At 43.7% G+C, this 23101-nt stretch overlaps 4 protein-coding genes across 4 annotated transcripts; 3 read left to right on the top strand and 1 right to left on the bottom strand.

Annotated features, from left to right (window-relative positions):
- Positions 1-5209: 5209 nt before the first annotated feature.
- On the top strand, positions 5210-7690 carry LOC133901759 (ubiquitin-like). Its single transcript, XM_062343237.1, has 3 exons — positions 5210-5375; positions 6348-6634; positions 7421-7690. The coding sequence occupies exons 1-3, from the start codon at positions 5273-5275 to the stop codon at positions 7457-7459; spliced, it is 429 nt and encodes a 142-aa protein (XP_062199221.1). The 5' UTR covers positions 5210-5272; the 3' UTR covers positions 7460-7690.
- Positions 7691-11771: 4081 nt separating this feature from the next.
- On the top strand, positions 11772-14033 carry LOC133901760 (ubiquitin-like). The gene is made up of 4 exons (XM_062343238.1): positions 11772-11935; positions 12419-12632; positions 12730-12796; positions 13792-14033. The coding sequence occupies exons 1-4, from the start codon at positions 11833-11835 to the stop codon at positions 13828-13830; spliced, it is 423 nt and encodes a 140-aa protein (XP_062199222.1). The 5' UTR covers positions 11772-11832; the 3' UTR covers positions 13831-14033.
- Positions 14034-14885: 852 nt separating this feature from the next.
- LOC133902041 (syntaxin-71-like) lies at positions 14886-17142 on the top strand. The gene is made up of 9 exons (XM_062343615.1): positions 14886-15038; positions 15167-15292; positions 15427-15592; positions 15993-16078; positions 16269-16337; positions 16431-16475; positions 16583-16645; positions 16766-16842; positions 16937-17142. Exons 1-9 carry the CDS (start codon positions 14886-14888, stop codon positions 16950-16952), a joined length of 801 nt encoding a protein of 266 aa, XP_062199599.1. The 3' UTR covers positions 16953-17142.
- Positions 17143-17265: 123 nt separating this feature from the next.
- LOC133902040 (probable protein arginine N-methyltransferase 1) lies at positions 17266-21552 on the bottom strand. Its single transcript, XM_062343613.1, has 9 exons — positions 21155-21552; positions 19904-19914; positions 19614-19769; positions 18950-19013; positions 18712-18854; positions 18397-18484; positions 18126-18241; positions 17884-18034; positions 17266-17771 (listed from the first exon to the last, which is right to left on the bottom strand). Exons 1-9 carry the CDS (start codon positions 21366-21368, stop codon positions 17566-17568), a joined length of 1149 nt encoding a protein of 382 aa, XP_062199597.1. The 5' UTR covers positions 21369-21552; the 3' UTR covers positions 17266-17565.
- Between the last annotated feature and the right edge of the window lie 1549 nt (positions 21553-23101).

The raw sequence follows: 23101 nt of genomic DNA, 5'->3' as shown, positions 1-23101 counted from the left end.
ATCACATCAGACACATATGATCCAAAGTAATGGGAGAACTACGCTTAGATGCTTGCCTTGTTGCTCAAGTGACCGCCTAATGCTACCTAGTAACACTCACAAAATTTTGGTAGATTGGCGTCGCCTTCACGGCACGCGCCGGTTCTTCGTTCACTAAACAAGAACGCGTGCAATGATGAGCATAAATGAAGTGCAACAATGTATGCCACCATATGCATATAAAGAAATGTCATGAAAAGTAGGCTTTATAATGTATGAACATTTTTCCTAGTTACAACAAGTCATAAGAGGACTAGCAAAATTAGATTCACCAATTTTGGACTTATAAAGAATTAACGGTGAACTAATGAAGTGTTAACCTAATTAATTTATCTCAGAACGTTAATTAACTATTTCATGACTGAGGATATTTTTAATAGGTAGACGAGGTTATTATGAAACCAACAAAATTAGTTTCATAATTTTTGGAGCTACGGAAAATTTATTATGAATTTTACAAGATATTAGCACGAAGAAAAGTCTGGTGAACAGTAACTACGGAGTCTCACGAATTTTTGCGGAGTCTCCGGACAATTTTCTAGAGTCTCTCGAGTTCTGCAAAAAGCATTTCTTTGTAGGGAAAATGGCCGATTTGATTTTGCGAGCTACTCCAAACCAAAGAGAGATATGTTTGAGATAGTTCATAGAATATAGAACTTACTCACCAACCTAGCAAATTCGATTCCTAACTCAAATCTCGATCCTTATTTTGCTCCAAAGCTCAAGAACCTTAGAACTTCACTCTAACTCGAAATCAACCAACCAAATCTCGCATTCTCGCCGAGGAAAGCCTAAGAGACTTACCCATGGTGCTTGTGGTGGTTGGTGACCGTCGGGTGATGAAGGAAACGGAGGAATCCGCCCGGGAGATGAAGAAATCCGGTGTTCCTCGTGCTTCAACCAAAACACTAAGAATTGTCAAAAATCGGCTCGAATCCTTCGGGAATGAGCAAACAATTTGGAGGGATGCATAGCTTAGGATCTAGTGATCGTATGGATACCACATGCGTACCTCAGCTTCGCTTTTAGAGGGAGAAATCCGAGAGAGGAGTGAGAGAGCTTGAGAGAGGAGAGAGGAGATGCGGCACTGCTGCCTTGCTGCGGTGAGGGAGAGGGAGCATGGGTGAGGGGGCAAGTGGGAGAGTGAGGGAGAGATAGAGGAGTGGTTGGCCTACATGTGGGCCCCACATGTTAGATAAAGGAGTCCATTTTAACTACGAATTATATTCTTTTCTCTCCCTAATTTTTTTCTCTCATTTGAGTGACTTTAAATGAATTGCACTAGCATTCCAAAATAAATTGCCTCAAAACTAATCATGGCACTAATGAAACATAATTAGACTTAATTACATGATTACGGTTTCAGGACGTGACAACTTCATCACCCTACAAAGGTCTCCACATCAGCGCATGAGCACTTCGACCCCATTAGGCATAGTATATGGCAAGTATTTCTTGGGAAAAGGATCAGACGCCATTTTCGTTGAAGTTGTGGAGGTTGAGGCTATTGGTTTGGTTGTACATGTGGCCAGGAGGTCATCTATTTATACTGCAGATTCGTGCTAGTACATGGACTAAGTCCACGGAAATCGGATCTGAAAAGGAGTTGATTCTGTAGTAAGGTGTGGTCATATCAATTGAAAAGGCTACTCATGAAAAGGCTACTTATGAAAAGGCTTCTTTTGAAAATCCTACTTTTGAAAATGCTATTTCTAAAAAGCCTACTTTTGAAAAGGCTACGTCTAAAAAGACTACTTCTGAAAAGGCTACGTCTGAAAAGGCTACTGATGAGAAGGCTAATTCTGAAAAATACTAGGTATGAATAGGCTAGGTCTGAAAAAAGAGTACGTGTTTTATTATCACGGTTGGATGTGTGCGGGTAACACAAATTTGACAGTAATATTACGCCATGGTAAAAGGATGTATGCTACTACAACGCATCTATAAAAGGCTCATGTATCTAGAAACTGAAACCACAACAATCAATGGAGGGTAGGGGAGGGAGGGGGCGAGGAAGAAGGGGACGGGGCGGGTGGCGGTGAGATGGGAAGGTTCATTTGGTCCAACTGAGTACGAAGAGCCTCTCTACAACTTTTCTTTGCAGGATAGGAGTGATTTTTGTCGTCCAAGTCACCTAAGAATTTACGAGCACCCAAATGAGCCATAGCCCAAGTGCTCATATGGCTACAATTGTGTCATTCAGATGTACGATGGGAGCTTTCATGGGAGGGGTGTTGATTCTTCCGATGTACTCTTGGTAGGGTAAGAATTATTTCACCATCATCGTCTATATCCATATTTGAAAACATTATATATTGTGACCTTCACATTTTTGCAGGCCTCTGACAACGACCCTGACAACTGCTAGTACACGAGATAGGACGATCCTCCTGTTCTGCAGCATTTCCATGATTACATCCACCACATGTGAGACCAAATATTCAACTTGCAGAGAGAAGTGGAGAATATGCCAAGTCCTCCTGTAATACACATGGAGAACCCTTCTGTATGCATTGATCCATGGTGTACCTGCCCGTGCCATAATAGGGATGTTCCTCTTCCACCTCATGCTCCTCCTCCTTCAATGCAATACGGTGCTGGAGATTATTGGGCCTTAGGAGCGTCCTCACAATTCACTCCAAGTCAGTACGATTAGAACCGCTATCAGGACGGCATTGTAATTTGTGTATCGTCCCATCGATCTTTGCCCTTTTAAATCCCCTAAGGTATGTTTAGTATGTCGCAGAATGCCATTGCACGTTAGGTCAACATGTTTATTATTATTGTTATGGAATGCTCATGGTATGACTAGATGCTCCAAATAGAATCGCAAAAAAAAAAACACGAGACATGAAACATATTATGACACTAATAATAACATAGTAGCATGAAAAAAATAGCATTACACCGACATTAACATAATACCATAACACCGACAATAACGTAACAAAACATAGCCCTCTTGGGGACGACCCCTCTGGTCGCATCCGACCTCGGGACCCTGTGCCTTTGTGCTCTCACCTGGTGAGCTGAGTACGTCAACGGGTCTAGTGGAACGATCGTCCTCCCAGGGCGTCCATCGGGAGGTGAAGTGGCGTAGTTGTCCTGGGAGGGTTGTGTCCCCGAAATTGGCGTGCCAGGTAGCTGGGACGCACCGAGCTTGTCACTCTGTCCGAAGATGTACGAGTACCCAGGGACCTGACTACCTTCCCTGGTGAGCAACTCCATGTAGCTACCCTGCGCCTCTACGTCCTTGAGATCGTCAACCTCTACACATAGAACAACGAAGAAAACATGTTAGCACCAGTAAAGGGTGATATACGTAACAATTGGTTAATCATGAAGTGAGTGTCATACCTGAGCTGGGGACGCGAGAACTCAAAGGACCCGAGTCTGCGGAGGAAGGCTGCATGGACCTGCTGCCGGCGTAGAAGTTGTCACCGGCACTGGTGAAGGCTGGCCTGGAGACTTGACAACGTAACGGGGGTCATCGGCGCCAGAGAAAGAATGCATAGGCCAGCGCCACTATAGTGCGGGTCATTGGTCCCCGAGAAGGACTGCCTCGACGAGAAAGACAGCCTCGATGGCTAGGCTATGTAGGTGGGACGTACCGATGGGTGTGGGGGATCGGTGAATGTAGTCGATGGGCATGCCGGGGGAGTAGCTGATGCTAGTGGTCCTGTCGCAACGTCCGAGGATGAGGTACAGCTAAACGACCTGAAGGCCTTGCTCACCTGCCGGATAATCTGGCCTAACGTCGCGCTCACCTCCACCCTGGGGACCTCGAGGTCACTATCGATCTGCACCTTGGTCGCGCGTGCCTCGACATCAATCTGACGCAATATGTCCCTCTGCAAAGAAAAGTTTTATTTGATTAGTCAATTTATTTGTACCAATAAGTATAGTAAATGAGGAGTCGTGTACTACTCCACGTACCTCAAGCGAACACGCCTGGTTCATGTGCATCGGGTACGTATCGCGAACGTTCGGCTCATGCCGCGGAAACTTAGTCGGTGTGTACATGACCCAGATCCGCGTCTGAGCCACGAACCAGGATAGTTACTCCGCATATGCCTCCTCACAGTGCGGGCGATCCTCGTCCATGATGTCATTGACAGCATGCTCCCATCTATCAACCCATGTCTGCACCCGAGACGCAAACGTGCTTGTGGTATGAGCCCCCTTGCGCATCAACGTGTAAAAGCATAAGCATATGAAAAAATTTGCAACGGTGTCTCCAATGAAAAGGTAATTACAACGTGTGTACATTGCTAGGCACCATTCTAGTGAGCGGGAGTGGGAACGCCTGCAACTTCCCGAATTGCCGCATCACGCGGTGCGGAGAGTACTCCTCAACGTAGATGTCATAGGCAAGGGCGCACCGCGTAAGCCAGTACTCCCGGTCCCGTAAGCACATCACCGAAAGTTCTAGCAGGGCGTGTCGAGGTACCTTCTCCTTCGTGTACGCCATCCAGCGAACGTCGTTCACCGTTAGTTCATCGAACTGTTGAACAGAGTCGGGTACGCGCAGTGTGTCTGCACACTGGACCAAGTCGGCTATGCAACCAAACTACGTTAGAGAAAAAAAAGAAGTAATTAACAAATACATGCAAAGTTCATAGTTCTTACCCTACGTCTGCACCACAATGATCCCATAGTCAGGCTGTCAACGCCATCGACAGGAAACTAGTACGCGCTATGGTCCTCAAAGGGCCTACCGATGGCGATGCGCTCGTACGACCACATCTGAAATAGCAGGAGACACCTGTTAAGGATCGCGTTGTTGTCGATCTTCATACGGGCGTCGCGCAGGCCGCAGTACATCATGACCAACACAGCAGACGCCCAGCAGGCGAGACCTTGGGGAAACGCATTTAATATTGACAGACCGACATGGCTTATAAGGTCTTGTCTGTTCATCGGGAAATCTTACTCTCGTCCGATGAACAGATCATGGTAATTTATTATTGTAATATTTTAAAACAATTTTACAAAAAAATTTAAAATATATATATAAAAAAATCTTCCGTCACCAGCTAGGCTATCCTGCTCGAACTAGGATTCCGTGGGGATCTGGGTTTCGTAGCGGGCGCGTCAAGTCCGCTGGAGTGGCCACGCCCCTATAAAGCCGCACCACGTCCGCGGCGCTGCTGCGCAACTCGGCCACCCCAACCAACCACCCACTCCCCTAAAACCCCACTCCTCCGGCGAGCAAGCTCCGAGCTCCGGCAAGATGCAGATCTTCGTGAAGACGCTGACGGGGAAGGCGGTGACGCTCGAGGTCGAGAGCAGCGACACCGTCGCCAACGTGGAGGCCAAGATCCAGGAGAAGGAAGGTATGTAGCGGTCATGTGCGTGTTCGCTGGTCACCTTTTCCTTGTTGGTCTGCGCGCCGGCCAGCGGCGTTGCATCTTCCGCTCATTGTGACCCTGTTTCGGGCGCCGTAGATGGCTCGCTCAAAGGTGCTTCTTTTGGCATACGTTCTTGGTTTAGCCACGTGTGTCTAAGGCTCTGAGCAGATGAGACGCTAGAGATTTCTCTTTTGCGTCCGTGTGATCGGTTTCGGTGTGGGCGGGTCGTAAAGTGATCGCTTCTTGCCGGTGTTTGGCCGTGTTTTGCTCCGGAACAGAGCAGATCGGCCGGTGATGGGTCGGGTTGAGCTGCATCCCTGAACGTATAAAAGGCTCTTCTTTGGATCCGGGAGAAGAGGATGGGGTTTTGTATGGGATGAATTGTTCTTGCGTTTCTTGAGCTTGATTTTGAATCCGACGAGAGGACGGTGTTGGATTTGGCTTCTCGATGTGTTGCTTGAGCTCGATTGGACAGATCACTGTCTCGATGTGCCGCTTTTGGCATCCGTTCTTTGGTTTTCGGAACAAGGCTTCCGTTCTTGGTGTGTGGCCATGCACATCTAGGCGACTAAAAATGCGTTGTGCAATTGTGCCCGCTTCTTGTCGTGTTTGATCCTCGTGGTCCGCAGCAGAGCATATCCGTCGACCTGGGTGACTGGTCGGTCGCACTAGACTAGTGAAGGGCATTAGAAAAAATCCTCTCTTTTTTTTATCCGGGGAGGAGAGGACAGGGTTTAGATGATCTTGTTCTAGCGTTTTAGGAGGGTCAGGGTTGGATATGGCTTCTCTCTGTGTTTCTTGAACTAGATTAGTTCGTGCAGATCCCTGTTTCGCACATGGATTCTTACATCATCTCTTTAATTTGTTCGATCGAGTCGCCAGAACAAGATCAAGTAGAGTGCATTGGATTTGGTCTCGTCATATCCCTTAGTAACCAACACGCATTGTGTTTTGCAGGGATCCCTCCGGACCAGCAGCGGCTCATCTTCGACGGGAAGCAGCTGGAGGACGAGCGCACGCTGGCCGACTACAGCATCCAGAAGGAGTCGACGCTGCACCTGGTGCTCCGCCTCCGCGGCGGTGGCCAAGGCAAGGGCGGCACCTACCCCACCAACATCGACCCCAACCTCCTCCAGCTCGCGCTCAAGTACCGCCAGCACAAGATGATCTGCCGCAAGTGCTACGCGCGCAACTCCATCAGGGCCGACAACTGCCGCAAGAAGAAGTGCGGCCACAGCAACGAGGTGATTTTATCTCCCATGTTCTCTTGATTTTATCTTGTCTGGCTGATTAGATTCGTGTTGCTGTATACCTACCGTGCTATACATGTGCTGTGCTAAATTATGCATCCTCCCGTCCTAGAACATTTTGTGCAGCAAATGTGTGCTCCTAGGTTTCAGTTACTGGCAGCTGAACAATCTACTGAAATGGATATGTGTTCATTCTCTGATATGATGTATTATTTTCCCTACATTATTCGTTTTCAGTTGGGGGTAAATAAAAAGCTTGCCTCGCTTTCCCCTGTCATCAATGTGTTCTTTATATAGGATTCATTGTTGTTGTTCTTGGCTTTAATTAGTAGTCTTAATGCTGTCCATGTTCTTGGCTTAAGTCATCGATGGTAGCATCGCCCATGATCGTTTGGCCTTCATTATGAATATGTTTCTGATGCTTGTTTCAGAGTTCTCATAAGTTGGCTGAATATATTTCTGATGCTTGTTTCAGATTCTCATAAGTTGGCATCACTTTGCTAAGTCATCTAGGTAGCTTTGTACCAGTTTAGACGTTGCTAACGGAGCTCACTCACTGCTTCAGTTTTGATTTATGTTGTGCTTGCCTTAGATTTGTATTCTGGAACTGTTCTCTGCATCTTCTGTGCTAAATGTAAATCATCTTTCCATCCTAGAACAGTTTTTTGCATCAAGAAGACAATATATCTCAATTGCTAACAGCTGATAACAAGCTACTTCTATGAATATGATTTCTTCATTCTTTGATCTGATGTACTTTTTTTCACCATTCCTTTTCAGCTGAGGAAGAAGAAAAAGATGGTAGTCAGGAAGGACTGAAACAACATAAAAAAACAAGCGTCGCTACGATCAATCCAAGTGTCGTGCATCAGTTGAACCAACTATCTATCTTAGCATCTTATCAGACTTAAGAGTCAATATTAGAGTTGTAGGAATATAACTTTTGTCCTTGTTTAAAGTTCTTGCTGGAATTCTTATCTGATGCAACAGCAATGGCATGCAGCTTGAGAAACTGCTAGCCAAAGCTCCTGCCGGTTGTTGGAATTTGATCTTCCTTAGTAGTTAACATGGCAGCGTGAATTTTAATTATGTCTGGAATGAGCTCTTGTCTGCTTTCTGCTTCTTTTTAACCTGAACTTGTTGGTGTTACCTGGAAATGTCATATGCGTGTGCCAGATTCACTGCAGATCAAGTTATGCTCTTCTCTTATATAGTAGGAGCACGCTGCAATTGTGTATACGAATCACACGGTCACAACGCAGAACCTCGAACCAACACAATGTGATTAAATGCACTTAGGCCTCCTTGGGAACGCGGGATTTTTTTCCAAATCCTGTGTTTTTCCTACGAAATTGAATTGATTCATGTGAAATTCTTGTGTTCCAAATGAGCTCTTACACTTGTAACTTGTTCCAATTAAAATATTTCTACATAACAAGATTTTTCAAAATGAGAACCACCATTATCGAAAGGTTTGTTAGACACAAAAAAAAAAACGAAATAAGTGTGTGCATACGAGAAGAAAAGGGTACAAGCTCGGCCTAGCCTTTACACATCATCGATATGGCTACAATTCATATGTGGTTGATGAGGGCATGAGGCATAAATCAGTAGGAGTGATTTTACCTCAGCACGAATCTCAAGGTCATTTCAAAGGCATGGTACAAGTGGTTTCATGTTCCCGAGGAAAAAAAAAAGTAAATGCACAAATAATACAAAGAAAACCCGGGAGTTTCGCAGGTAACTAACTGACTTACCTGCCGATCAGACATCTCCAATCATCTCACAGCTTGATTCCTCCAGACCATCTTCATCTTAATTTTGGTGATGAAGCAGTTGATTTCGTTTTTCATACGAGCAGTTGATGATATTCTTAAATCCTAAATTCTTGTTCAACAACTTCATTCCTATGGCAAAATCTAGGTTTTGTGCAGTTTTCGGTCGACCAGAAACTTTATAATTGATATTATTGTAGTTTTCAGCATACCTCTACAAGTAAGAAGTTCATCAACCTCATTGATTACTGCATTTTTTTATTGGTATGATCATCCTATTTGTCTCAATCTAGACCCATTGACAGAATTGTGGTCGCATGGCATGGTGCTGGGCGTACTTTGATGCTCCATGACAGAATGTACCATATTCCTTATATGTGCATTGTATACCTGGGGTTTTGAATTTACCAGAACAATGATATTGTGCAAAGAATGCCTTGGGATGCAATCTTGGTTTGCATGATTTTTCTTTCAGTTAGATCACAGGGGTTCATAAAAATATTTTGCTGATTTTGGTCTGCATGATTTTTTTTACTGCACTAGATGGTCAGTTCGTAAGTTTTGTCGAAATGAAAATGGATAGTTAACAACAATGCTCCAGCTTTCTACCTCTTTGTTTTTAGACTTACGGTAATCCATGACCCACGACAGAATAACACCATATGGTGGATCAAGCTGCTTTTCTGGGGTCCGAATTTGAACATGTTACTAAGTAATTGGCATTGTATTTACTTTGAACATTCCCTAGGGGTTTGTTTGTCTGTCTGAATAGAGTATTTTTTTTATATATCGTATATGTAGATTAAGGGGATGTAAGTTGAGCAGAGTCATATTTGTTGGAAAAAAAAATATTTAGTTGGTTGTATCTGTCTAAATATATTGAGCTGGGCTTCTATTTGGTTGATCGAATCAAAGGCCGTATGAGCGAATGCAAGAGTGAAGATTATGATTGAGTGCTCATATGAAGATAATTTTATGACACTGATAAGTGGGTTTGTCTGCATGGACGGATGCTTGCTCCAATGGGCTAGGCTGAAGGTGTTGAGAAACCAAGTTAAGATGTATCTTGGTTTGATTGTGATAAATCATTGACAACGTTGGTCTTGAGTTGAACTTGGTTGGTATGAGTGTGTTTATGCATGATTTTACTTATAGCTAACTATTGTTGGAAAGTACAATAGAGTTGGTGTGAGTATAGGGAAAATTACCTCACCGGATCAATGCTTGAGATTTTTTACACTCACCGGATTGTCCGGTGTAAGGTGAAGGGAGCACTGAAGCATTTCAACGTAGAAAGAAAAGTGGGAGTAGTGCACCAGATGGTCCGGTAAGGGCAAGCGATGACATTGGACTATTTTGTCCAAAGAAATTGCAAAACGTGGTCTGGTGGTATTGCCTTCACCGGATGGTCCGGTGTTCCAAGTTGTGAACACCGAAGTTTGCATCGGACTAATTCTTGCAAAGAGGGTGCAGAAGCGAGTCAGGTGGAGATGAAGGCACCGGATGGTCCGGTGCTTATACCTTGTGCACACTGGACTATTCACCGGACAAATTCTTGCAAAGAGGTTGCAAATAAGAGTCTGGTGCATGTGAACTGATCGGATGATTCGGTGATGAACATGAGATCACCGAAGCATCTCACCGAAGCTTTTCTTGCAAAGAGCAAATTTTCTGTGAGCAAATGAAGTTGAACTCACCAGATGGTCCGGTGTTCAAGAGCAGAACACACCAGAACATCCGGTGTTCACGATTTCTACGTGATATATTTTCATTTGAGATTTTTTGTTTTAAGCAAACCTGGAAATGGTTTCAGAATGGAAGAAATATGTTTACTTATTTCATGGTGTGCATGTGATGGATGCAACTTGACGGTCAATAGTGGAATAATCGGGGCCAAGCGAGAGGCTTGGTGCCGGACGATCAAAGAGGTCAGACGGAGTCAAGGGTGATCCTAGCGATATATGTAGAGGTCAAGCAAAGGATAGATGGAGAAGGATGAAGACGGTGTGTTGAGAAAGTCAAGTGAAGGGGATACCGGTGCAAGTGACAAAACATCCCGAGAGATCGAGAGTGGAAGAGACTTGCCAGCGGTCAAGATCGTAAGATGGAGTACATGCGTCAACATCGGAGCACTTGCTTGAGGCAAAGCAAATGACGGCTCGTCACACTTTGAAAAGCATGCTAGGGTTTCGTGGTTTGGTCACAAAACCGTGAGATGACTGGAGGGTCACATAGCATCATCGCGAAACTTGCGTCGAGGCGAAGCTAAGTCGTGAAGAAGTCATAGCTGTTCGATAGATGGAGCGAAAAATGGACCAAAATACCTCGGTGGTAGGTAGGAGTGCATTATCGGTGAGGGGTATTTTGGGAACAAGGAAATTTAAGGATCAAGACACCTCCCTAGATCTATAAATAGAGGGGTAAGGTTGTAGAGAGAGTTAAAGCTAACCATTTTGAGAGCCTAGTGATAGGTTTTGGAGGAGATGAGAGGATAGACTTAGTCTTTATAATAGGCTAGAGCTTTTATGAGAGAAATAACTTTGTAATCTGCTGAAAATAGGAATGACATATGTGCTTAATGAAGATTATTTTCTTGCATATGCTCGTGCTTACTCCTTCTAGTCTCCTTTTAGTTCACTTGCCTTCCTTGCAGGTTTTCCTATTTTCATGTTATTTTTTCGTTTTTATCTTTGAGCTACAATCCTTTTATCTTAGAAAGTTGTTCTTTTTGTTGCTAGAGGAATAAAATTCACACATTCATGTATATAAGAGGGTCTTAAGTTCTCTTACCTCTAGATCATCAACCTAAATAGTTTCTTTGCCCGGTGATCATTTTCTTTAGTTTCTTTGCAAGTTACTAGCTTTTGAGTGCTATGACACATGAAATGATTTTGAATGGAATCTAGGGTTCATATTTTATCAATGGAGTAATGTTGTTTTGATACCTTCCTTTTGAACTTTTTCTCTGTTTTGCTTTGTTTGAGCTTTGAGGTACGTTGAGTGAATATATGAGAAGACCGTCAATTTCGGAAGAAATTTGTTGAAGCACATATTCACCTCTCTCTTATATCCTTCACGCTAGACTAGAACTATAGATATAGATAACCAAACACACTTCTCTCTGCGATTATATTTCTACGTCAGCTTAGGTTATGACAAATTCGGCGAACAAACGCACCTAAGATGAAGAGAATGCATATGCAAGTCCCAACAAGCTCATGGGCCGGCGTGACGCGGGTCCAGAGCCCGTTTGCCGCCGCGCGCGAGCCCCGGACGCGTCAGGCCCGCTGCTCTGCTATAAAGTCGCACCACGTCCGCGGCGCTGCTGCCCACACAGGCAACTCCGCCACCCTCAACCAACCACCCACTCCCCCAAAACCCCACTCCTCCGGCGAGCAAGCTCCGAGCTCCGGCAAGATGCAGATCTTCGTGAAGACGCTGACGGGGAAGACGGTGACGCTCGAGGTCGAGAGCAGCGACACCGTCGCTAACGTCAAGGCCAAGATCCAGGACAAGGAAGGTGCGTACGCATGTATAGCTCTCCGATCATCACCTCTTTCTCCTTCGTCTGTTGCTCGCCGGCCGGTGACCGGCCGGCCGCCCTGTTTCTTGCTCCGCGCGTTGCTCCCCTGTTTCGGTCCGTGCGCAAAGGTGCTTTAGCTTCCGGTTGTTGGTTTATCCATGCTTGACCAAGCAGCAGGTGGCGCTAGAAATCCTCGGCGCGGTTGTGTGGTTTGATGATCAGCGCGGGCATCATTTCCTCGATTCATTCCGTTTTTGCATCGTTCTAGTCTGGAAGAGAGCAAATCGACCCGGATTTTTGGATCCGGGGAGGAACGGAGAGGGTTTAGTTGTGCTTGTTCTTGCGTCGTTTCTTGTGAGTTTAATCTTGAATGGATCCGACGAGAAGACAGTGCTGGATTTTCCTTCTCTTTGATCGATTTGGTTTCATCATCTCTTATTGGGTTCATCCGATTAATCGAGCCTCTGCTCTACCAAGCAGGCATCCCGCCGGACCAGCAGCGCCTCATCTTCGCCGGGAAGCAGCTGGAGGACGAGCGCACCCTGGCCGACTACAGCATCCAGAAGGAGTCGACGCTGCACCTGGTGCTCCGCCTCCGCGGTGGCGGCAAGGGCGGTTGCTACCCCCCGAAGGTGGATCCCAACCTCCTCCAGCTCGCGCTCAAGTACCGTCAGCACAAGATGATCTGCCGCGAGTAGGACTCCCGGCGGCCCTAGCTAGCTCTCTCAAATTATCTGCTCGGTTGCCACTAATCACTCACCATTAATTCTGCGATCTGGGATGCCATGCAGGTGCTACGCACGCAATTCCATCAGGGCCATGAACTGCTGCAAGAAGAAGTGTGGCCACAGCAACGAGGTGAGCTGGCTGCCTTGATCATTTCCCCCTCTCATCCAAGTGTTTATATGTTAATGGTATCATCATTGTTGTTATTGGCTGCAGTTAATAAATTTTCCCCTGTCATCCAAGTTTTTTATTTGATGTTATGCCTGCTTTAAATTTGTTCTGTGTACTGTGCTCTGCATCTGCTGCTCTCAATCATGCATCCTCCCCAAGGACAAGTTGTGCAACATATATGTTCTTGTGAGTTTCAGTTCTGGCAGCTGATAACAATCTAGATATAAAAATGGATACGATGTTCGTTCGCTGTTTTATCTGGCGTAGCATTTTTTCCAACATTCCTTTTTCAGTTGAATCCAAAGAAACAGCTTGCCTTGTTTCACCCTGTCATCAAAGTATTATGTATGTACAGAATCGCCGTTCATGGTCTTAATTAGTCCTGCCTTTATGTTATTTGTCCATTTTGTTGGCGTTGGTCATATCCAGTAGTGGAGCATTGTGGTGGCCAAGGTAAGCCGTGCCCCGCCCCCCCCCCCCCCCCCCCTGCATTTTGTAGTGTATTTTGGGCATAATGTATCATACTTCATTGATTCAGCCCCCCCTGGTCTAGTTGGAGCCCATTTAGCTTCACCGGCATGGTTTGAATTTCGGTCTAAGTTCCGCCACTGGTCATATCATCGCCGATGATCTCTTGGCCTTCGTGATGAACATATTTATGATGCTTGTTTTAGAGTTCTCATAAGTTGGCATCTGTGATCTAGGTAGCTTTGTGTCAATTCTGATGTTGACAGAGCTCACTACTACATTTTTAATTTTGTTTTGTGTGATTTAGATTTTTGTACCGTGTACTAAATCATCTTTCCATTGTATAGTCCTTTTGTGCAACAACCATAAATGTACTCATTGGATATCAATAGCTGGAAGCTCATATAAAGATGCATGATTATGTAATGAATATCTGTTCACTCTTCGCCCTGACGTGTTATTTACCCAACATTAATTCCATTTTTCAGCTGAGGCTAAAGAAGAAGCTGGCTTACAAGAAGACCTGACTAAAGCAGCATCGGAAAGCAATGGTGAATCCAAAGTGTCGTGCATCAGTTGAATCGACTGTCTTAATTAGCTTCTTATTACCAGTGTTATCCTGCGTCCATGTTAGGGTCGTCAAAATTTAAGCTCAGTCCTAGTTTAAAGTTCTAAATACTTATCTGTTGCAGAGCAGTGTCATGCAGCTTAAGAAACTGCTAGTTTAACGTCCCTGTCTGTTGTTGAACCTTATCGTTCTTAATGCTAGTTAACATCGCAGCATGAATCTTAACTAAGTCTGGAATGATCTCTTCTTGTCTGCTTTATAAGCCTTTTTTTCTTGGTTGAACTGGTCGGTGTCATCTGGATGGCTGGATATGTATCGCTTATCTGATCATGTTCTTCTTCTCCTACATAATAGGAGCACATTGTGACTGTTCTTGTGCTGTTGTGCATGCGTTGTTTATGTCTCATCGGGTCATGATGATCTATGATCATTTGCTTGATGACTGATCCGGGCAACGATCTGTGCATAATTTTGGGTTTTTACATGCCCCAGTAGTTCTTGTTTGGGTTTCCGATTTCGCACGATTTCCTATGCACTTCCTGTGCATTTGCTTATACAGTTGCAGTTGATCTGCCACACTGTACACAAAAATTGGAGTTGTTTGCAAGCGCCTTGAGCTGGAAATGGACTTGATGGGGCTGTTTTCGACGTCGACGAGCTTGTCTCTGGTGAAGAGTGGCAGCAGGAATGGCCTCCCTTTTGGCCTCTGGCAAGAGTGATTGAGCTTCAGCCATGGCGATGCAGCGATATTGTCTAAAATTAGAGCAGGGGATGAACACGCATTAAGTAACAGAAACCCGGGGGTTTCGCGGGTAACTAACTTACCTGCCAACCGGACATCTCCGACCATCATCTCACAGGCACCGCCTGACCAAGCCTCCTCCAGTCCTCTCCAGCGTACTCGCTGTCCAAACTGACCACCGCAGCGTGCCGGAGACAGAGTGACGATACCCTTCCTGCCGCGGCGTTGTGCGTCACCGGTGATCGTCGCGGGGAGGGAGCTAGGCGGGGAAGATGAGCATGACCGACGTTCTTACCCGGGTGGACGCCATCTGCAAGAAGTACGACAGATACGACGCCGACAAGCACCGGAGCGACGGCGCCGCCGGAGACCCCTTCTCGCGCCTCTACGCTGCCGTCGACGCCGAGATCGACGCCGCCATCGAGGTCTCTCCCCGTGATCGCTTCGTCTCACGTTGCCACCAGACCTTCATCGGCCGCCTTTTGGATTGATTCTTGCGTCCCGTGAATTGATCGATCCTGGAATGCCACTCATGCCTGGATGACTCGCTCAGAAATCGGAGAGGGCGGCGAGGGAGAAGAACCGGGCGGCGGCGGTGGCCCTGAACGCCGACGTGCGGCGGACCAAGGCGCGGCTCCTGGAGGAGGTGGTCAAGCTCCAGAAGACAGCCGCCAAGAAGGTCAAGACTCGATCATTCTTCTTAACTGTAAATCACCATTGTTATTTAATGTTAATCATCACATGATTTAGAGCACAATGAAATGTGCTAAATGGTTGATAGAAATCTGGATGCATGAACACACATGTATGCAGGTGAAAGGGCTCTCGCCGGAGGAGAGGTCGTTGCGAAGTGATCTGGTCGCAGCACTGCCCCACAGGATCCAGTCGATCTCTGACGGTGGTGGCCGTGGCGCGGCGGACCAGGATGGCGGCTGGAGCGGCGGGAACGCTAGGCCGGGGATCAAGTTCGATTCTTCAGGTCTCCTTTTTTTTCCTCTGTAAACATCTGTGATGTCGAAATCATCTTTTTGGGCCTGTTTGCAACGCAGAATTTCACAAGAAATTTGTTGCAATTTCGCGAGAAATAGTTCGATTGACACAGGGACATGGAGAAATTCATGCGTTCCCAAACAGGGCCTCATTCTGTCGCTATGTAAAATCTGTCTGCATAGCTTTTCAATTTTGTGTAGCAGCGAGCAGTGGGCAGCAGCTCATTTTTCAGCTTGTATCTTTCTGCCGTGGAGGATCATATGCAATATGACAATGAAATTCCTCTAGTTCGAGGAATCAATGGCACATTTAATCGCATAAATATAGGAATTAGATTGTCTGAAAGAGTCTGAACTGACCGGCTTCATCGTTTGTCGATCGAAATTCAGCTGAAACTTTTGATGAGGGGCACTTCCAGACCAGCGAAGAATCGGAGCAGTTCAGAAGAGAATACGAGATGCGGCGAATCAAACAGGCAGGTGTTCTGCTCATGGTGCTAGATTTCTTATCACCAAATGCATATCAAAACCTCACAGATCAAACGATAATCCATGCTGCACATTCCATGCTAACATAAACATGCAAACATGAACTCATTTCGCCCGAAGATGTTTGTTCTCTTCTTGATCCAGAACTATACATAACCTCTCAGATGTGATGTGCAGGAGGAAGGGCTGAACTTCATCTCTGAAGGTTTGGACACACTGAAGGATCTGGCTGAGGACATGAATGAGGTTTTGTAGAAAAATGCAGGTTGCTTGCTTCTGTATGATCCATTACTTCTTCTATAGTTGCATTGATTCAGCAGTGTTTATTTAACTCTGCAGGAATTGGATAGGCAGGTTCCTCTGATGGATGAGATTGACAGTAAGGTTGGCTTATACTCTGATGGATGAGTACTACTTGCACAATGCATGTTATCATCTTGTCCATCGCTTGAAGTTTGAGGGAAATCTATGCAATTGCATGATTTTTGCAGGTGGATAAAGCTAATTTAGAGCTCAGGAAGACTAATGTCAGACTAAAAGAAACCGTCAACCAGGTGACCAGCTGATTTTGTTGAATCCTAAATCCTTATTTAACAGAAACTTAAAATTTAGTTGTAAGTGTTCATAGTTTAGCTAACAAATCCGGGTTTGTTTTTTTTTTTTTTTTTTGGCAGTTTCGATCGACTAGGAACTTCACAATTGACATCATCTTGATATGCATCATTCTTAGCATTGCAGCATACCTCTACAAGTAAGAAGTTCGCCAGCTTCACTGATTACTTCATTCGTTTTATTGGTAGCTCATCTGATTTGGTTCTATCTGTATGCTTCCCTTTCTGATGCAGCATACTCTCACAGTGAAGCTTCACGACATGGCAACGTAAGCATCCGCTGTGCAGGAACAATATGTTCTAAAATCCTTAGTTTATGTAAAGGAGTGGATCCCTGCATGGCTATGAGATAACCTATGTTATCATCTGAAATGACCTGATAATGACATTCCAGGCAGGCCAGACAAGATAGCCTTTTTTTTAATCCACGGCCGTAAGAATCTTCATCCAGTCTGTAATCAGTTTTACAGTCAAAAGTAGCATTCGCAAAGCAAATAATTGAGTGCTCTAGCAGTAATAATGTGCATACAAAAGAAAAACGAGGACTGTAATGGCAGAGTATCTCAAACCATAAATTGCAGCAGCAATCTATTATCAATCCATTCAAATCAAATGCATACAACAACTGCCAACATCCTTGGGCAAAGTCATGCCACCAACCAGGAAATATGACAGTTTTGCACTATAGCAATGTCATATCAGCAGGCCAGCATAATCTACTTTTGCTATAATCCAAGAACATAAACAATGATGCATAATAATAAATGATCACAAGAAAAGGCATCAATATTTGTCAAACAAGATACTCAGTAAAGCAAAATTGAATGGACTTCATGGCATCTGAGTTCTCGTTGGTTCATTGGTCACCGCATCTTGTAGTACTGTGTTCTTGATACCTGACATCTATGCCCATTTATAGAGTACTTGAGCTTAATATCGATGTCCCGGGGGTTCTTTTTATTGGGTGTGACTGTCATGCTGCCCATCAGGGTTTCCCCCTGGCAGATAGTTATTACATCCTCGAGATATAAAACAGTTTGCTTCCAGTGGGTGGCTTTTGATCTCGGGCCTGCAAAGAGTAATGTAAATGAGTTGTGCTCACCAAAATTAATCGAATGAAAGCATAACACTGTACATTGTAGGTGAAAGTATAACACCGTACATTCCAGAAGAGAACGAACCTGTTGAGAAGCCCATCATCTTATGGCATTTGGTAAATGACACATTGAAGTATGCAACAAGAGCATGAATGTAATCATTCCGCTCTGCTACCAGCTTGAATGGTACAGTAAAGGACGCATCTCCAGGAGTCATTTTGGAAATATCCATTGTCTGAAATGCATATATTAGTAGAAGGATTTAAGCTGAAATATCATCGAAAAAACAGAAACAAAGTACTACTTGGTTTGAGGCGCGTAAATACCTTCAGTAGCTGGCAGTTAGTAACAATCTGATTTGCGTCAACTGTATCTACAAGTGGCTCCATCATTGCCTGTTTCTTTATGCAGCTCATATCAAATCCATAGACATTATCCCAAACTGCACAAGGGATAAACAAAACCATCAGAAAGAGCTCCAAATATAACTTTCATCACTTAACAAATAATGTAGGAGAACTTCCTGAAACTGAAGCTTTTTAAGGCAAAAAAGCCTCATGTAGATAAGTCTTGTGCACCAAGTACCACCAAACTTACATGCAATTTTGTCTTCCTTATATTCCGCATCTTCGATTGCAGTAAGATGCAAAGAGGCTTTGTCTGGTAGGACCACACCACCGTCAGCCTACATAGCAGTAGCACACAACATAAGCTACAGCTCTCCAAAAGTTCAAATACTGTCCACAAAGCACAGGACAGCAGTTCAGAATATTCCAGCAGTTCAGAATATTCATAGCCAACCAAATTGCATTTGTAATAGAAAAATAGACAGAGGAAACACACAATGAACCAAACACATACCATCTATTCAGCACAAAATTATGAACATATTAACTATAAAGGATCACTTACAAGCCATTTATCACGTGCATATAGGACAGTGTTCAACATATTCTCGAACAGGAGGAAATAACCCATCCACTCCGAGATTATTACATCTACTTTTGGGACAGGAAGCTCAATTTCTTCCACTTTCCCTTTTATTACAGTTATGACTGCAAAAGGAAAATAACTTTAATGATAGGTAATAGCCAAATAAGCATGGTATGCAGAAATAAAATAGGTAGTAAAATAAATGGCAGGAAATCACCATCAGAATATCCATTTGCTTTCACAATTTCCTTTGCCATGTCTGCCATCTGGGAACATTCAATCTGTAAAAAGTAAGAACGGTTCAATGTATTAGCAAAAGAAAAGGATTGAAAGTTGCAAGTACATTTACAAGATGTCAAGATGGCAGAAAACAGTGGCCAATGAGCCCAGTGTAAGATGAAAAAATCCCCTGAATTAAAACTACAGAATTTCTCAAATCTGAAACTGCATGTTGACAATACAGGATATTGCAAGTCCTCTGTTTTAGACAATGAACAATCATTGTGCTTATTATCGAAATGGGCATCCAGATAGATAAATAACATAACAACATTAGGGGAAACATGTGGGGTTTATCTTGAAGGGAAAACTAATGATTCATAGCTTCTGTGGACATCAGACTAACCAATTTCGTGTACTTTTCATGCTTCTAAAGTACATATGAATAGGTTATGTGACTTCTGTTTAATTTCAGATCATAGATATCTGGAGACACATACTTGCACGGTAACTAGTTACAAGGTTCCACCAGAACATGTAGCAGACAATTGCTTAACAGTCTAGATTGAGGGGAAAAAGAATGTACCCACTTAAATAGCTTACTTACGATCACTAAGTTAGCATAATAATGAAATGAAAAGGGCAAAGGTCAGCCAACTAACCGCATAGACATGCTTGGCTCCGGCTTTTACACAGAAAAGTGAAAGAATCCCAGTTCCGGCGCCGACGTCAAGGACTATTTTGTCCTTGAAAAGAAAGCCATTCTGGGTGATAACATTTTGATATGACTTTGTCCGAACAACATCTTTTAGCATTTCCTGCAGTCAATATACAACAATAATTGGCACCACCATATCCTTACTCTGAATAGTTACAAGCAAGGAGAAACTAATTGCTTGCGAAATGCGAAGCCATTAAAAGCACAAGTAAGGTTTCCTTCAGAATCACTTACTTCATGAATACCTGCAAAATACAAAACACAGGAAAAGCATGAGTACATATTACACTTCATTCATGGGAGAAGCATGAGTACATGGTTAACTTACTGTACAAAAACAGAACACAAAAGAAAATTTAAAACTGCTAGCGGAAATAAATGCAATGGGGGAAAAATGAGTACAAGAGACAGAACATGCCCTACAAAATATCACTGATACAAAGGAACTAAAAAATAAAGAAATTTTAAAGTAAAATCTCAACAAGTCAGATAACAAAAAATAGAAGTTGCAACAATTCAATTCGAATGTTTCTTCTGGGAAAAAAAACAGTGCTAGTTTGTTGGTGCAAAACAGCATTAAAAAATAGTACCAGTGGACAAAAAGGAAGCTGCAGGAGTGCACAAGACTTCAATGACTACCGTTCATACAACTAAGAACACCCTCTAAAATCTACTCAAGATATTTTTTCCTTTTTGTCATGCAATGTTACAATGATCAGTAAACATTTAGAATACCAACAAGACAACAATTATGCATTGACTGACTAATAACTAAATGAAAGTATGTAGCCACTTAGGCCTTTTTTGCACCAATGGACAACTAAATTGCAAGTAGTAAGGGCAAAATTTACCACAGGCATACAATAACTACCAATAAGTTCAATTCGACTAATGATCACAACTACATTATGGGTCAAATTTTCAGCCCAGGAACCACAAGTTAAATTCCTACTACTGAAAGCATTGAACATCTGGATGAGCGATGAAAGGCCATGCACTTTACAAGACCAACCAAATACCAATCTTTCAATACAGCAACCAATCACTTCTCATTCATGCATGGTGATCAAGTTGATTATCAATCAAAAATAATTATTTTTCCACTCATTCTGTTATACATGATGGAATTCTAATTGATGTTTCAGCAGAGGGATATCCTAGTATAAGGACAGGCTGCATTAAATAAACAAAAGATCGGCCTTTTGCAGTTTCACTATCAGCACCAACAAAAATTTAAAATCTTCACCCAAACTAATACTGCAGATGAATACTAATAATCCTTAGAGCACAGTACAATGAATAAGCAAAACCTCAAGCTTAGACAACGCAAGCATCAAATCTACAGTCATACAAACAAATCTAGCACTTCCTTCGCTCCATAAAGCACCCAAGATCGATTTTTTTTCCTATTCGAGCTAACTGCAACAATATCCGAATCAGAGAAAAAAATAGCTCTTTTGTGAAATCGAAACCGAGCGCACATACCGAAGTGGGAGTAGGAGTCGAAGTAGTAGTCGGCGCTGGTCTTGTCGCTGCCGATCACCTCCTCCTCCCCCTCAGCGTCGGGGCTCTCCTCCACCTCCATCCCCATCTCCTCCTCGGCCTCCGGCTCCTCGTCGGAGTCGAACCTCAGCCTCGACGCCGTCGCCTCCGCCAGCCCTCCGTTGGCGTTGCGGTCGCCGCCCTTGCGCTGATCCATCTCTACTCTTTCTCTCTCTCTCTCTCTCTCTCGCACGACCTCGCTACGGCGGAGGGTTTCTGTGGCGCGCCGCAAAGCAGGGGAGGAAAGCTAGGGTTTTGCGAGAGAGGGAGAGAGGGGTTTGGCCCACGAGGCTCGTCTGTTGTTTGAGCCTCTTATTCACGTCAGCGGAACCGGTTCCGGATTTAGCCGTTTAGGGAAGAGAGGGTTTATAGCTACTGTAGCACAAATATCTGTCACTGTGAGCCTGTACATGTATGTAGTTGGATTTGGAGTCTACTTCTATACGTGGACAACTGCAACCGTAGGCAAAATTCGGCAAATATAAAAAAATATGCAACAAACGCCATCATATTTGTAATATATCGGTATATTTAGAAATTTAGCACCGATATTCAACACTCAAATATTAAAAAATTGATTTCAGTACCTGAGACAAAAAAAAAAGATAGGCCTGACCTGTATTCGGCACCTTCGTTGCTCACGTTGTGTCTTGTCGTGTATCATTTCGAGGCTGAATAAAGTACCGTAGCACAATTTTATTTCATTAGGACATGAACGAATAAATAAATAAACAAACTTGATGAGTGAGTGTGTGTTATTTCGTGTTATCTCTCTGCATAATGCAGTACATACTAGTGATAGTGGGACTGAATAGAGTGCAGTAGCACAACTTTATTTTATCAGGGCACGAACGAATAAAGAAAGAAAGAACTGGATGAGTGAGTGTGTGTAAATTTGTTTGAACGTAATTTTGTCAATATTTTATTATTTATTTAATGTATTTGTGTAGATAACTTTTTAGCGAAGTAACGTTAGGAGGATATAAATTCTAATTTGTTGAACAATAATAGTTGTAAAGTACGATTATCATACCCAGTATATAGGTTGCATACGCTGATAAATATTACATGGGATATGAGGTTTTTCATCGTTGCATGAATAGACACTAACTGTAAATAGATGACGACAAAAAATATTGGCATATACGGTACGCCTAAAGATTAACTTAATAGCGTGCCGCTGCTAAACCAAATATATCTTATGGAATGAAAATGGACCGTGTTAAAATAGATACTCTCTACTGTGTGCATCTAAGATATTTGCCCTTTCGTAGGGCATCAGGGCTCTCTGCTTTAGCGCGACGTGCCCTCTCCTACTTCTTTTCTCTCTGGTTTGCATACCTCAGTCGCGACGCGCTCCTTCGCTGCCTTCCTCATACGCTCCTTCTCTTAACTCTTAAGCCATAGTTCCTTCTATTGTTGCTTGTACTCCCGGCTTTCGTACGTTTTCCTCCTCCACCGTATACTCATGTCAACCCACCACTTCTAGTGCGTATTTTGCTCAATGTTCAGCCATTTCATGAAGTCATAAATAGGTTAAGGAGACTAGACAAATGAAACAAGAGGGGATATTAGTAAGATAATACATGAAATCGTACGAAAAGTGCCACATTAGTGATATACATCGCTATATCAGTGGGTACTCGTACGGTCCATATCCAGGCTTATCGTATTGGTAGTTGACACGTATGAAGAAGCGTAGGCCATAGGTGTAGGAGATATCTTAGTACTTATGAAGCCTACAAGGATCATCACAGAAGCACATTGGTGGTTCGATCCCCTAGAGGATGAAAATCCCCTAATGTTTCTTGGGTGGGCTTGGTGGAGCTAATGAAGATATTGCAGTTGAGAGATTTTAGGAATGAGTGGTCTATCTATAGATGAGGGTGG

The sequence above is a fragment of the Phragmites australis genome, chromosome 20, assembly GCF_958298935.1.
Source record: "Phragmites australis chromosome 20, lpPhrAust1.1, whole genome shotgun sequence".
In the NCBI taxonomy this organism is placed as follows: Eukaryota; Viridiplantae; Streptophyta; class Magnoliopsida; order Poales; family Poaceae; genus Phragmites; species Phragmites australis.
The sequence above is the reverse complement of the archived record's forward strand: the minus strand, read 5'-3'. Positions and strand labels throughout refer to the sequence as shown.

Excerpts from the sequence above, each read along its gene's own strand:
- LOC133901760 (XM_062343238.1), top strand. The coding sequence starts at position 11,833 with ATGCAGATCTTCGTGAAGACGCTGACGGGGAAGACGGTGACGCTCGAG. Across the intron at positions 11,936-12,418 it reads CAAGATCCAGGACAAGGAAG|GCATCCCGCCGGACCAGCAG; the intron begins GTGCGTACGCAT and ends TCTACCAAGCAG. Across the intron at positions 12,797-13,791 it reads AGTGTGGCCACAGCAACGAG|CTGAGGCTAAAGAAGAAGCT; the intron begins GTGAGCTGGCTG and ends TCCATTTTTCAG.
- LOC133902040 (XM_062343613.1), bottom strand. The coding sequence starts at position 21,368 with ATGGATCAGCGCAAGGGCGGCGACCGCAACGCCAACGGAGGGCTGGCG. Across the intron at positions 19,014-19,613 it reads GAGCCAAGCATGTCTATGCG|ATTGAATGTTCCCAGATGGC; the intron begins GTTAGTTGGCTG and ends TACTTTTTACAG. Across the intron at positions 18,242-18,396 it reads TAAGGAAGACAAAATTGCAT|TTTGGGATAATGTCTATGGA; the intron begins GTAAGTTTGGTG and ends TCCCTTGTGCAG.
- LOC133901759 (XM_062343237.1), top strand. The coding sequence starts at position 5,273 with ATGCAGATCTTCGTGAAGACGCTGACGGGGAAGGCGGTGACGCTCGAG. Across the intron at positions 5,376-6,347 it reads CAAGATCCAGGAGAAGGAAG|GGATCCCTCCGGACCAGCAG; the intron begins GTATGTAGCGGT and ends TGTGTTTTGCAG. Across the intron at positions 6,635-7,420 it reads AGTGCGGCCACAGCAACGAG|CTGAGGAAGAAGAAAAAGAT; the intron begins GTGATTTTATCT and ends ATTCCTTTTCAG.
- LOC133902041 (XM_062343615.1), top strand. The coding sequence starts at position 14,886 with ATGAGCATGACCGACGTTCTTACCCGGGTGGACGCCATCTGCAAGAAG. Across the intron at positions 16,338-16,430 it reads TGGCTGAGGACATGAATGAG|GAATTGGATAGGCAGGTTCC; the intron begins GTTTTGTAGAAA and ends TTAACTCTGCAG. Across the intron at positions 16,646-16,765 it reads TAAAAGAAACCGTCAACCAG|TTTCGATCGACTAGGAACTT; the intron begins GTGACCAGCTGA and ends TTTTTTTGGCAG.